Source organism: Sphaeramia orbicularis, chromosome 8, assembly GCF_902148855.1.
Source record: "Sphaeramia orbicularis chromosome 8, fSphaOr1.1, whole genome shotgun sequence".
Lineage (NCBI taxonomy): Eukaryota > Metazoa > Chordata > Actinopteri > Kurtiformes > Apogonidae > Sphaeramia > Sphaeramia orbicularis.
In genome coordinates, this window is record NC_043964.1 from 42,430,044 (window position 1) to 42,444,120 (window position 14,077).

The following is a 14,077-nucleotide window of genomic DNA, read 5'->3' on the forward strand; positions in this document are numbered from 1 at the left end:
GGTTAATAGTTCCATTAACAAGACTGTAAAATGACATTGTTGCACAATGTTTGGGGAAATTTACCATTTTTCCGAGTCAGTGAGGTAGCGCTTAGCATTAGCAAGGGGTGATGTTAGGTTTCCTCCTAATATATTTATAAAGTTTATTTATACAGACTACATATATTTACATACAGTCACACAAACATAGTCCATGATTGACAAACTGAATACTGGTTCTAATGAGGACCTTTTGAGTTTTTCCACAGTTTTTGTGTTTTTGACAGCTGCCATAGGGGAGGATGAGACAAGGGGTTTTCAGTTGGTTACAGGCTGCATCTACACAAATAGAAGACACTATACAATATATTGCACATTGAACATGTAAAATAGACAAGGCAAACAAGGCAGAACATTAATGCAAACAAGAAAAGATGAAACAAAAGTCATTTAAAAGACTTTACTTGTCTGGGGTTTGAGAGCCTCCTCCAGGGTCTGAGCTCTAATGTCTGGCCTTTGTCAAAGTCACATGAGGGGGAAGTGCAGTATTCCTGTGCTGAGGCCTCTATAGCAGCAGGAGAACTAAACACCCAAAAAGAGAATTGGCTGTCAAACCTTTGATTCTTGCATCAATTAACAAACCCTAGCCCAGTAAGAAACCTCAACCACAGTCCTCCATGACTGCTTTTCTGTAATACACTTTGTATTAGAAAACAAAGTTACTGTGATGTGAGACAAAATGATTTATACATTTTCTTCCTTTTCTCCCATTTTGCATCTTTTACTGCTCATCTTTTCTCTTCTCTCTTTTCCTCTCTTCATGTGGCTCTTTTCTCCCTCCAGGGGAATCTGAAGAAGTCAGACGCCCGCAGCCAGGCCTCCAGGTCTCAAGGCTTTCTTCTCCAGGCTCTGGTCTGTTTTCAGGCTGCCTGCAGGTCAGCACATCATCAATACTCATCTTCAGGAGGCTTAATAGAATAAGTTCAAGAATAAACTGATTTGTAAAGTGTTCATTCCTAAGTTTTCTTCTCTGATAATTGATTCTAAACATACCCACCTCAGCAAGTGCTGCCATGTTTTGAAGTGTTTTTCTCCAATAGATGAGAGAGTTTAGTGAATGCAGATTTTACTTCTATTAGTGGGTGTTCGCATTTATGGGTTTGTATGTACATTTTAGGTTGGCTGAGGAGTGTGCGTCAGACCCTGATCTGAAAGAGAATGCATTTACAGCTCCATTTAAACACAGCCATGCTGAGGACTCACTTGAGTCTTTGTGTCAGTGTCTACTGCACCATTGTGACTCTGTCTGGATACCGACTGTCATTGTAAGAGCCAGATGCACATGTTCACACACCAACAGTTACATTACAAACACTCACATAGATACACACAACTGCTTCATCATCTTCCCATCCCACCTTCCTTTCTCTCTCGCACGAACACACATAGCTAAACATTTGAGAAAATGATGTGCATCTCACATCTCTTTTCTGAGAATTAGGTTGCAATGATTACCATGCTCTGTCTCGCCCCTCTAAATGACTGTGCTAATAATCAGGGACCACATTCTTTGTCTTCATTAGTTTTGTGTAGACATGGACACCCTCAATCAGTAGATCTGTGCAAGTGCTTGTAATTTGTTTTGTGTAACACATAATGCTTTCTGTGTTGAATGGTTTATGTTGTTCTTATGTCTTTGTGTGTAGAAGATGTGCCAGCATGTACCCAGCCCGCAGATACTGCAGTATTTTTACTCCATTCTATCCTCCCAATTCACCCTTGTTCCATCTCTCATGCCTGCCTTTGCAAATAAGATAGGTGAGTTTAGTAACACACTGCTAAATCTTTTAGTTTAAATTTTGATTTAATAAATTTTGACTTTTGGTTGTGATGCCCTAAACTCTATGTCTTGTTGTTTTGTCTGAAATGATGGCAGACAAAACTCCCACTTAACTTAAACAAACCTACCTGTGATGTGTTACTGATGCCATATTGGAAAACTTTTAAACATTTACTGTCTGGTTGCTACAACAGAAAGTGTTATTATCTCATGGTAGAGTTTCAGACATGCAAAGTTAAAACACTAATAAAAGAGAAATGAGAAATGAAAAAGTATGTCACTGCATCCTATAGTATTAGATTTCTTTATCATATAATAGGGCACATATTAAGCAGGGCTTAATTTGATGACATTATTGAGGAGAAACTGTTAGTTTGGACTTTTTTTTATTGGTTGGTTTTTAGATGGTCTCTCTAAATAGTATAGTACACACAGACCATTGTGACATCCAAGATACTAAGGCTTTACACATTTTCTTCAGTTTACAGTTATGTGTGATTGATATCTGTCAGAAACTGAATAAAATATTTGTTTGTTTTGAAGTTGATGGATCTTTGTGGGTAAGTGGAATTATGTTAAAATGTCAAAATCTGTGTGGGGCAAGTTGGGAGACATTCCATGCACCTCATTATTTAAAGTAGCCTCATCTTTTCAGTCTCTATACTGCAGGCTTTGCACGTACGCCGCTACCGGTCTTGCTGACAGCACATGGTGCCAGCCCCAAAAACATTAAATGTGTCTGAGTGTCTAACCTACAAGGGAATAAAAAGCATGCTCCTGCTAACAGGCTTTAATGTCCCATTTACATCTTGTTTGTCTTAAAAGTCTCAATTAAAGGAACAAATTCATCGTCTTCACTATAAAACTTAATACCAAATTACTCATACAAAGAGCTTTCAAAGTAATTTACTTTTATCACATAACAGGTTGTTTTCTCCTCTACTTCTCTGTCACTAGACTATGTTTATATAACTTTATAATCCATAATTATGCCAGTATGAGCAATGCCAAAAGTTGATTTTGCTGCCACTGAGTTTTGGGCTATCTGCCTGAAAGTGGACTTTATGAAGTTTCACATCATTTTAGAGAGGCAGTCTGTCCAATCCTGGCAGTTTGCATGATTACCCACAATTATTGAAAGGAAACTCGTTGCCTTGGGCACCTTGGCCAGCATGGTGGCATTAAAAACAAACTTAATGCTGAGAGCAGTACACAAAGTAGAACACGTTTTTTGCAGTTGAAGCTGAGGAGTATCTTGGTATAAGTCCATAAATCCAGAAAAAAAATTAAAGTCAGTTAGTTGCTTTATGATATTAAAATGTCTCCCTAATATGAGGCTACAGTAGTGAAACAGCCAAGACATTAAGTACAGATTTACATGGACTTTAAGTAAATATGCTGTCCCTATTTTGTCAGATGTCTGTTTCTCTAAAACACTGCACTGCTAGATGCCCGTCTACCTACTTTGCTTCTAATTTTTCTTTTTCTCCTTTACTGATTACTTACAAATCATTGCTCACTGGCCTGTCCAATGATCTTATTTTAGTGTCCTCAAAATTAGAAGATCAGAGAAGGAACAACTGCTCTTAAAGCTGTTTGTCTGCTTTAGTTGTCGGCGCTTTGATGTAGTACATATTTAATTTATCCTTTTCTCAAGCATGTGATGTACTGAAGTAAATTGTTTTGAAAGGCATTACATAATCCATGTTTTAGCATCCTTCTCGACTTTCTCATTCCTCTGTTTCATCCTTCCTTTTTTCTGTTCTTCCCTTCCTCTTCCCTGCAGCATCCTCTGGTTTCTACAGGCTGGCACTGGAACACAAAGGGCTCCTCTGTGCAGGAAACAGGTACACTGTAACAGGATAACCTGAGGACACACACACATTCAGCACAGCTGTTAACAAAGCTCTGCTGTCTAAAAGGTGTGTGTTTGTGTGTGTGTGTGTGTGTGTATGTGTGTGTGTGTGTGTGTGTGTGTGTGTGTGTGTGTGTGTGTGTATGCATGCATGTGCGCATGTGTGAGGCTCTAAAAGTTGAGGTCTCATTATGATTCCCTGTCAGAGCACATTGAACAATGAGACAGATAACACAGTCGGAGGCATCTGTCATTTCTGAGTCACTGTCGACTCTTTTTCCAATAAGCCAGTCCTCAGCATTGTATGTGTCTTGAAGCAGTACATCTACAGCTTCAAAGTCTGCAGTGTGTGTGTGTGTGTGTGTGTGTGTATGTGCGTGTTTGACGTTTTGGTTTTTGTGTACGTAAGCATATGTACTGTTCTCAGTCAACATGAGCATGTCTGAGGGTTTATGTCTTTTGTGAGTGTTAGTGTGGTCATAAATGCAGTTGACTGGTAGGCTTTAAACCCTTCCGTCTGAGTTATAATGAAACTGAACCATGTTGTGACAGTGTTTGATATTTGAAAGGACTATGTTGAGGCACATCCTGTCCTTTGCACATCTTTTTTTTTCTGCACTGTATTGACCGTGCAGTGTGGAGGCAGTGTGCTGTGTTTGTCTCAGGTGCCCTTATTCTTTCTTGCTGTCTGTACTGTCTCTTCTTTGTATTCATGTTTATTTTCTCTCACTGTTTGTGTTTGTATTCTTCCCTCCTACCAATTCTTTCAGGAATCCACATTTGAATGAATCTTGCTGTGGGTTTCTACAGAAACTCAGTATGTGTCTGCTCACCCAGTCAGACCCCACTTCAGACTCCTACCAGCATGGTATGCAAATCTGCACACACATACACCACACACAGAGCTGCATGCAGCGCCACAAAAACCCTCATCTTCTAAGCAATGAAGTTATTTTACCATTTTACCAGATATGTGGTACTGTTGAATGAACTGTTGATACAGTTCAAGAAACTTTGTTTACTGTAATGGAAGTTGTGTCAAGAGAGTTGTTCAAACTGATTCTTTTTCAAGCTGTACAAAATATCCAAGGAATTTTCCCCCGGACTGAGGGTCAAAGGACAGAGAGTGCTAGAGTTTGTACAGATTGCACAGCCCTCTGGGCAACATAAATATATAAATAAACAAACAAACAGAACATAATGTTTGTCTTATTTTGTTATGAAATACTTTCCCAGCTAAATTAAACTCTCTCTTTCTCTCTCTCTCTCTCTCTATCTATCTATCTATCTATCTATCTATCTATCTATCTATCTATCTATCTATCTATCTATCTATCTATCTATCTATCTATCTATCTATCTATCTATCTATCTGTCTGTCTGTCTGTCTGTCTGTCTGTCTGTCTGTCTGTCTGTCTGTCTGTCTGTCTGTCTGTCTGTCTGTCTGTCTGTCTGTCTGTCTGTCTGTCTATTTCTAATTACTCAGTCAGACAAGCTGAAATAATCTTGTAAAAAATGAGAGCAATGAGAGCAGCAAGAGCAAAGAAAGAATTAAATAAGTAATTGTTTTGTTAAGTTTGTTTTGTATGTATGTTTCTATCTCTCGCCCACACAATGACACAGTGTTTTTCTTCTCACTTCATGTTGAACCATCAGTAACATTTTAAAGCGCTTCTCATTCCCACCTGTGATACCTGTTCTCTGCGTCACCCTGTTTTGGAGAGTGTTTCAAATCTGTCAAAGCTGATTTTCAAAAAAAGTGTTTATGAAGTCACACACAGTAGTTGTACTTCTTTGTGTAGCATGGACAAACTGTTCTCAGTTGTATGTATGAAAAGGGCTTGATTTGAATGTTGAATTTCCTGTGCAAAAAAAAGTCAATGCTGAGCCTTATGTAGCACAATATACATAGGGCCACATCTATCAAAGGTTTATGTATATTAAAACGTGCAAACTCATTGCATACGCAAAACATTGTACAAACTGATTTACTAACAGTGTGCAATAAGGGTTGCGTCTTTCAAAGGTACAAAATAGCACGTCTGCATCCAGTTAGTACATTTGCCACAATTAATTTGCAATTTGGGGCGTTTACACGCAGTTGTGTGTGTGCTGGGAGGAGAAAATGTAAATATATTAATTTAGCACACCCAAAGTGATTTATCAAACCTGAAAGCAATTTTTTGCTCATAGAAACTGCGCCTATATTTACCACGTCTCAAAAGGAGGTGCAAATGGTTTGAATGCGTAATTGGGCACACATGGCTGTGGTTAGGAGACACTGAAATGATGAAACAAGATGTAGAGAACACATTTTTCACCCTTGTGTGAATATTTTTGGAGTGACGGAAGAAAAGATCATTGAGACATATGCCCCCCCCACACACACCTTTAAAATTAAAAATAAATGAATGAATGAGTCATGCTATACCTTCTATGACAAAACTCCTCCAACGTCCCATTTCCGTGCGTCTGGATCCTTCAGTCACTGTTCCCATTAGTGCTGGTGTACCTCAGAGCAGTTTCTAGAGTGTAGTGTCTCCAGTAGTGCATGCAAAACCCTCATTTAAATTGGGCGGTCTCCAAGACTTTGCACCTGTTGTAATTTGCGCAAGCAATCTTGGTAAATCACCCGCAAACCGTTGTCACATTCCACACGCGAAATTGTAGATTGCACAAGCAAATTATTACATGCAAATTGGGATCTTAGTAGATCCGGCCCATAATGGGAGATAGTAATCAAAAGGGGAGCGCTTCTCATATTGCAGTGCTGATGTAAAGGATGTTAAAGAAAATAAACTCTAGGAAAGTGTAACAGTGCAGCACTATCCCTATACAAACTGCATCCACATCACTGAAACATCCCCTAAAATAAAGAGCAAAAAAGAAAACAGTTTATTGGAAACTGCAGCTATTCCCAGAAGACATGTTGTGACATTGAGACTAAGGTTAAGTAAAATATTTCTTTGAAGTAATGAGATGTAAGAGTTGTACTGGTAAGTGTGTAGGTCTTTGTGTTTGCATGTGTGTTGTGTCTATGTATTTATGTATGTTTGTGGCTGTGAATAATGAGTTCTGTGGAGCCAGACTCCTGTTTGTTCTGTTTTCTGCCTGTCAACATTTTCTTTCCTTTCATCACACTTATCTGTTTCAGTTTCATTTCACCCTCCTGGTTTCTCTTACTTTAAAATGATCCCCTTTATTTACTGTTAATTGTATTTTTCTTTTTTAAAAAGTTGTTTCTAATATTTTCTCTTCTCTTCTCTTCTCTTCTCTTCTCTTCTCTTCTCTTCTCTTCTCTTCTCTTCTCTTCTCTTCTCTTCTCTTCTCTTCTCTTCTCTTCTCTTCTCTTCTCTTCTCTTCTCCCATTTTTTTCCATTGATCAAAACATGAACAGGAGGCTCTGTGTCACATCAACCTGCTTTGTAGGTCTGCTTGTTGTCTTTCTCCCATCTGTTTCTCCTGTCATCTATTGGTGCATCCTTCTCTTCTCATCAATCTTCCTTTAGTCTTGCATAACCAGATCTTTGTCCACAGTACGTCTTTGTGTCTGCCTTTATCTATTATCATTCTAGTATAAAGGGTAGTGGGTGGGGTGGGGGGCTCTGGCTTCTTTCTTTGGAGTCACTTAACTGATTACGCAGTGACAATACCTGGCAAAGATGTTGTTTTGGTAGAACATTTGCATGTGTGTAAGTGAGCTCTGGCATTATATATTTTATTCTATTTATTTAACCTTTATTTAACCAGATAAAATCCCTATGAGATCGAGATCTCTTTTACAAGGGAAACATGGCCAAGAGGTTAAGCAGCACACACCATAACATAATGACAAACATGTTAAAAGATTGGTAATGACAATGGATAAATAAAAAAAAAAACAGGCAATAATTTAGTAATAACACAACATACTAACTGAGTTTTCTCAGTTGCTCAAAAACTAAACCTGGTTCTGTTAACCAAACATCACAAATTGTTGCCATCCACCAAAACTCAAAAGACTATGCACCTGATTCACACAAATCAATTTTGTTGAAGTGTTAGTAAAAAAAAAAATCTAAATACAAGCCCTGTATTTATCACTGTCTACACCAGTGTTTTTCAACCTTGGGGTCAGGACTCCACTTATCGTTGCCTGGAATTCAAATGGGGTTGCTCAAAATTTCTACTAATGGATAAAAATAAAAAAAATAAAAAACTTACTAATAAAAAATATGATGAGTTGACAGAGACAATCACAATCCATATAAGACATGACAAACTCTGAAGCTGAAACTGAAGCACTGTGGTACTGTTTATCTTTCAAACGTTCATTGTGGCCGGTTTAAGATGCTGCAGCTCTTTCATAATTCATAGTTTGAGTTACTGTTTGTTCAGTATTAATTTGCACTGACTGTACATATCCTGACCAAGGAACATAAAATTCTCTCTTTGTGCAGTAATCTCAATCGCGCTTTTCTGCCTCCATCCATAATAATATACTTATATAGCCTAAATGTCATCTAAAATTAATGTTTATTTGCAGCATAATATAGCAAACTAGACTTCCATACATTTCCTGAAGGAAATGTAACCCATGTGCTTGCCTCTTGCCGGATCAGTGGACTTGTGCGATGTAGTGTATCTGTGTGTCAGTGTGTGTGGACTGACGTCACCACAGACTTTCTGTAGACCTGTATTCAGATGAGAAGCCCCTCCCACAGTCTGTGTCAGTCCTGTTAAAGCAGTGTTTAAATAGGCTCCTTTAATTGAATAGTTCCGTGTATGTGATCCCAGGTGAGCTCATTCATTTTATAGAGAGAATTTATGGGAAGTTTTTCAGCTTAATTATATTTATATGTTTTTGTATTTATTCTTATTGCATTCATTATTTCTTATTTATTATTTAGATTTATTTTTAATTTCACTGTATCTGTTTTAGTGTATCTTTTTCTGTGCAGCCTTAATTATCTTAATTGTCTGCAGCTGTGCCACACAGACCACATGTGCCATTACCATGACAACGAGCAGCGCAGGCAATGAGGACACGGACACAAGCATGCTCATCTATGACTGAAACACTGAAACAGCTCCCGAACAGCTGCTAATTATGGGAAAACCATAAATGATAGGTGAAAACTAACATAATCGTGAGCAGCAGACAGACCTGGGGAACACAAAGATGTGTTTTTTTTTTTGTCTGTACCGTGAGAAATGACCGAGTTACAGCAGTGTAAAAACAGTCATCTCACCAGGAGCACAGTGATCAGTTTAACACTGATTTGTACTGCTTTGAGTAGGAGCTGAGGAAGGATTTACCCCTGAACTAGTGCCTGCCATTTCACTTTAGAAAGAGCTAGGTCTTCAAACATGGGTTCATATGAAGCCCAGGAATCGTGGCTACATTTGTGGAAAAGATCATTCACCTCTTATGTATCGTTTGGCCGGGAGGGCAAGTTGTTCAGAAAATTTTCAGGTGAATTTTCACTGCTCCTCCACTCTAGGTGATGACATCACCCACTCTAGCAGATCAGATTTTCACTCAACTCAGGGGTTTTTGAAGACTCACCTATTGAAAACCCTAAACCCCATCCTCATACCACAGACATTTTTTGGAGAGATGACAAAAATGCCTGCGTTTTAAAGTTTAAATGAAGTCTGTAGGTGAAAGTATGGTGAAGCAGTAGTGGTTAGAAAACAGACAACTTCTTTGTCGCTCCCATTGAAAATGAATGGTGGGTTTTTTTTTTTCTCGCATTTTTGTGTGAAAAACTTAAGTGATATCGTTACCACTTGACCACACAGATAATCTTTGGGCCAAGCCAAACATTTGTGCATTGACAGAATAATTTTAGGACGAATCGTTTGGGAATGGTAGCCACTTGAAAATGGCCCAGTTCATTTTGGATGGAAAAATATGACCAGTTTTCTGCAATTTTAATGAAATCCATACATCGGAATGTCAAGCCATGTACATAGCACATCTTTCAAGACCAGGCTGCACATTTTTGTAATAACATGTTTGGATCTATTTCCAGCGGTCTGGGCTGCATTTTTTTTCAAAGTTTTTTGTATAATAATAATAAAACATAAGTCATAATAATAAATACGACGAACAATAGTCCCCTGTGCATTGCATTGCAAGCACATGGGGAACTTTTACATGATCAAAAACAAATCATTTTTAGCAAAAAAAAAAAAAAAAAAAAAGTCTCCATTTTGAATGTCTGGGGTTGCCATAAATTTGTGATGTTAAAATGAGGTCACGAGCCAAAAAAGATTGGGAACCACTGTTTTACACCATATGCTCATTTACGAAGTCATCACCTAACACCATCACATCACAAACACAATTATTACACAATTTTGAAAGTGGAAACCCTACAAGTTCAGATTGTTAAGACAGAAATCAGAACCTCAGGATAAATAGATAGAAGAGATATGGGTGTGTTTGCATGTTTTGGATGCATAAAGACCTTAAGGTAGATAAAGAGGATACAGGAGAAGAGGTGGAAGGACTGAAGGGTGAACTAGAACTAGAGCCACACAAACCCTTTTCTTGAGATCTGTGTAACTCCAGTTCATGTTTTTGTCAGTGTGATGCAGATTAGAGAAGCTGGCTAAAGGCCTGCTTCACAGAAGATCTTCAGAAATGAAAATATGTAGAAAATATACACACTGTTCTGTAACTGAGCTGAACTCTCTCTTTTTGTTTTGGGAAAATGTATCTGTCTTTGGTCTGAATATCTTCAGTTAATAGAACTAGGACTAATAGCTCTCAAGTAATCAAGAACATTTGACTAAACTCCTGCAAAAGAAAACACCTCAAAGTACCAGGCAGATCTGTCTTACATCACAATCCAAGACTTAATCACAACTTGGCCTTTTCAGCTTGTAGTTGCGAGCTTGGAAGGTGCTGTTGTTGTTTCATGTAGTGAGGGGGACTTTGAGAATTGTGGCACAGATACTGGAAGAAGGGAAAATGCTAACAGATTACTTCCTGTAATACAGAATAATCTTTCCTTTACAGTTTTGCCCATTGTTTACACACCAGAAGTAAAAGCTTAGACAAAAGAATCAAAATTTTATGGAAGACAGCAATTGTATAAACATATTTTGTGTTTTGTATTTTGTTTGTGATTCTGCAACACACTATTTTTTTTTATCTCTGACACTTTAATCAGAAATGAAAACTCATGCAATCCTTGAGAAAATAGCTAGTCAAAATGCAAAATATACCTACACACATTTGAAAACACATACACACGAGTTGAACAGTGGTTGTCTGAGCCTTGGTTCTACAAATAGACCTCAGGTAGTATCATCCCTTGTGTAAGAACTTTGAATGGATGAAGTGAGAGGAAGAGGAGGATAGGAACAAAGACCCAACAACAGAGAGAATTATTTGACAATATCATGATATTTTCCCTGTTGTCTATCCAGAGCTGATATTGTGACAGACCCTAATGGAAAAATGTCCACCTCATCCTTTCCAATCCATCCAATCCCATGTTTACCACTGCAGTAGAATTGTACTGTAAAGTAATTATTTCTACTTAAGCCTTTCTATTTTTGCCTTCTTTTACATAATGTCACCTGTGTTTTGTTGCTGCTTTGAAAGAGATCATTAAGTTCTAATTTAATTGATGCATTTTTAACGAAGCAACATGTTTAGTGTGAATTGCTATGTGTTACTGGGCTTGTGTGTTTTTTTACAGAGTGAACCAAATTCGGCAGTCAGTGTGTATTTATCTAATCAGCAAAAACTTTAAAACCGTATATGTTCTGTCTCTGTTCTTTGCTTCCCTGCAGTTTCCAAAAGGTTGTTGCTACTTTGGCATTTGGTGCACTTCAGATTTTCCTTTTGTTTCTAGACAACAACACTTCTTTCTTTTTCATCGCCCTCAGTGCCCCCTGTAGACCACCATACCCTGTATCTTACAGACTTTTAGATCTTAGATCTCCTCCCCTTCGGCCTCTTCTTATATTTATCACGCCTCCTTTTTTCTGTTTAAGTCCCATTTCTTTTTTTACTTTGTTTTCCTCTCTGGGTGATTGGTAGTTTTTCTCCCTACAGACCATGTTGTGGCTTTATAGCCTTTTTGTAGTCATGCATCAGTGACCCTTAGCCCCGTCTGCCATCTCACTGCACCTTATTTGTCATTCTCCGCTTTGGTCTGCCCCTGCTTCACTATGAATCCCTCATGAACTGTATATGGTGTTGTTTCCTTCTTCACTCCTCAATTTCTTGTTGTTTCTTGCTTTTCATAACGGCTGCACGATTTTCTCTGTTCCATGTCGCTCTTCAGTGGCCCTCTTTTCTGCTTCCCCTTCTCTTTCTGCATTCTGCATCTCATATTCTTCTCCCACTCATCTTCCTTCCTTTCTTGCCCTCTCTGTCATTCACTCCAGCTCCCTAAAGACCACCCAGAGATCGAGGCAACGTCACAGTGTAGCTTGTCCTATTGTTTTTGCCATTTCAGAAGATTTTCTCACTTCCCTGCTCGGCTTCTTATTTCTCTTCTGCCTCGTCTTTTTCTGCTTTTCCATTTTCTGCTGTATTGTTTATTCATATAAATCCTTTTCTTTTTGCCCGTCTGTCCCAGCCTCCAGTGCTTGAAGAGGTATAAGGCCTCTACGGCACTGTCTCACGCTGGAAACCCTTTTGCTCATCTCTTTCATATTATAGCTAAGCTTCCACATTCTTCGTGCAACTGTTCTTTTTTACTCATGGGGGACCTCATTTATTGAAAAACGCTCTTAAAATTTGCATTGCGTTATATGTCATTTTCCAAAAATGTAATTTAAGCATCCATGACATCTTGATAGCAATAGGTCTTAGTTTTATGTTTTGATGCAAATGCAGATGAAAGTATGAAATCTGTGAAACCCTGCTCATTTTTGCAGTGAGCTAAATTTTTTATAGCATACAGCCCTGGCTTAGCTATAGACGAAAACACAAAATTGGTGAGTAATACTTGTTTGTAAATGAGGCCTCAGGCGTTATTCCTCTGCACTGTACTTTGTGCTGTCAGTCTCATTTCTTTTTCTATTTTCTCTCCTCTTTCTTCACTCTCTCCTGTTTTTATTAAATTATTCCTCTATGATTATTAAGTTATTTTCCTTTCTGCTTTTTCCCCATACAGATGCTGAGGAGGTGGACAGTCTCTTGCTGTACAACCTTCCCTCTCTGTGTTGTCGTCTGTCAGACTGGCCCTCTCTGCTGTATGAGGCCCCAGGGTTTCAGCTGTGTGACTATAAAGGACCAAGGGCCATTCAGTACTGTGTGATGATAATGCTCCACCTCGCTCTACAGCAAGGAGATAGGTATTACAATACAATGCACAGGAGTTTAAAAGATTGGATACCAACATTTGCATTTGCAGGAATAAACAAAGACACGCAACACTCAAAAACGTACTTTATTCACTTACCCACTTTTTTTTCTTTCTTTTGCTAATGATGTCTCTGTGGGTTTGCTCATCAGAAAGAAAATTTGATCAAATCAAGTCAATAAAATTCCACAGTCTCAGCTCTTGTTTTTCTAAAAAAACAAAGTAGTCATTGAATATTTCAGCAACAGTAAACTGTATTCTACTGGTACAAATGTAAAATACTTTTGTCAATTTTTGGGGGTTTGTGTAGTATTGTTAAGCAAAGCAACTGTTCTCTTACTTGATTCTTGGTAACACAGTATGTGTTTCCATAAACTTATTTGCGGTCCTTTGAGGTGGTTTTTGGTGTTTTTTCCACAAAAGAGTAAATACACACAGAATAAGTGTAAATGCCTTTTTAAATAAATCTAACTCTCATAATTGATGAACTGATCTGCTTACTGCAGATGCTCAAATCACTGGATATATTTCTAAACTGTGAAAACATGTGTGGAACTACAGGCTTGGACTGATGAGGAAACTGAAAGATTCTTCTTTATCATCCATGAGAGATGTCAGCCGTTTTAGATTAAAACAACAGAGTGCTCTACTTTTTCTATTATAAATAAATAAATCCATGTGAAATATAGCATATAGCGCCACGTGCTGGTGACATAATCCAGACTAAGTGTTTTGTGCCAAAGCGGTTTATGGGAATGCACATAATTCTCATTTTCACCTTTGTGACTTTTCAAAAGTTTGCTTCAGATTTACTGGATATTGTATGTAAACACAGCTACTATTATTTGTTTTTAGGAAATGAACTGAAACTTGGTGCAAACTCTTAAACTCAATCCTGGTTCTGCTACAAATATATAGACTTCTCAGTAATAACAATATGTTTTTTAGATGCTTCAGAGTGTCGCTGGAAACATTTGATACTTACAGTAATTTTGAAAATCTAATAAATAACATGAGATGCTTTATATTTCACAAATCCCATCAACACTTTGGAGTGGAGAATACAACATTTAAGCGGTATTGAGAATA

General features: G+C 38.0%; 1 protein-coding gene across 1 annotated transcript in view; it reads left to right on the forward strand.

Moving 5' to 3' along the window:
* Positions 1 to 14,077, forward strand: part of mei1 (meiotic double-stranded break formation protein 1) — a 62,068-nt gene that overhangs the window by 18,327 nt on the left and 29,664 nt on the right. Inside the window, exons 13-18 of the mRNA XM_030142254.1 lie at positions 823 to 914; positions 1,157 to 1,304; positions 1,686 to 1,797; positions 3,606 to 3,666; positions 4,445 to 4,542; positions 12,800 to 12,980. Coding sequence (XP_029998114.1) covers positions 823 to 914; positions 1,157 to 1,304; positions 1,686 to 1,797; positions 3,606 to 3,666; positions 4,445 to 4,542; positions 12,800 to 12,980 — 692 coding nt within the window. The remainder of the gene's footprint in view (positions 1 to 822; positions 915 to 1,156; positions 1,305 to 1,685; positions 1,798 to 3,605; positions 3,667 to 4,444; positions 4,543 to 12,799; positions 12,981 to 14,077) is intronic.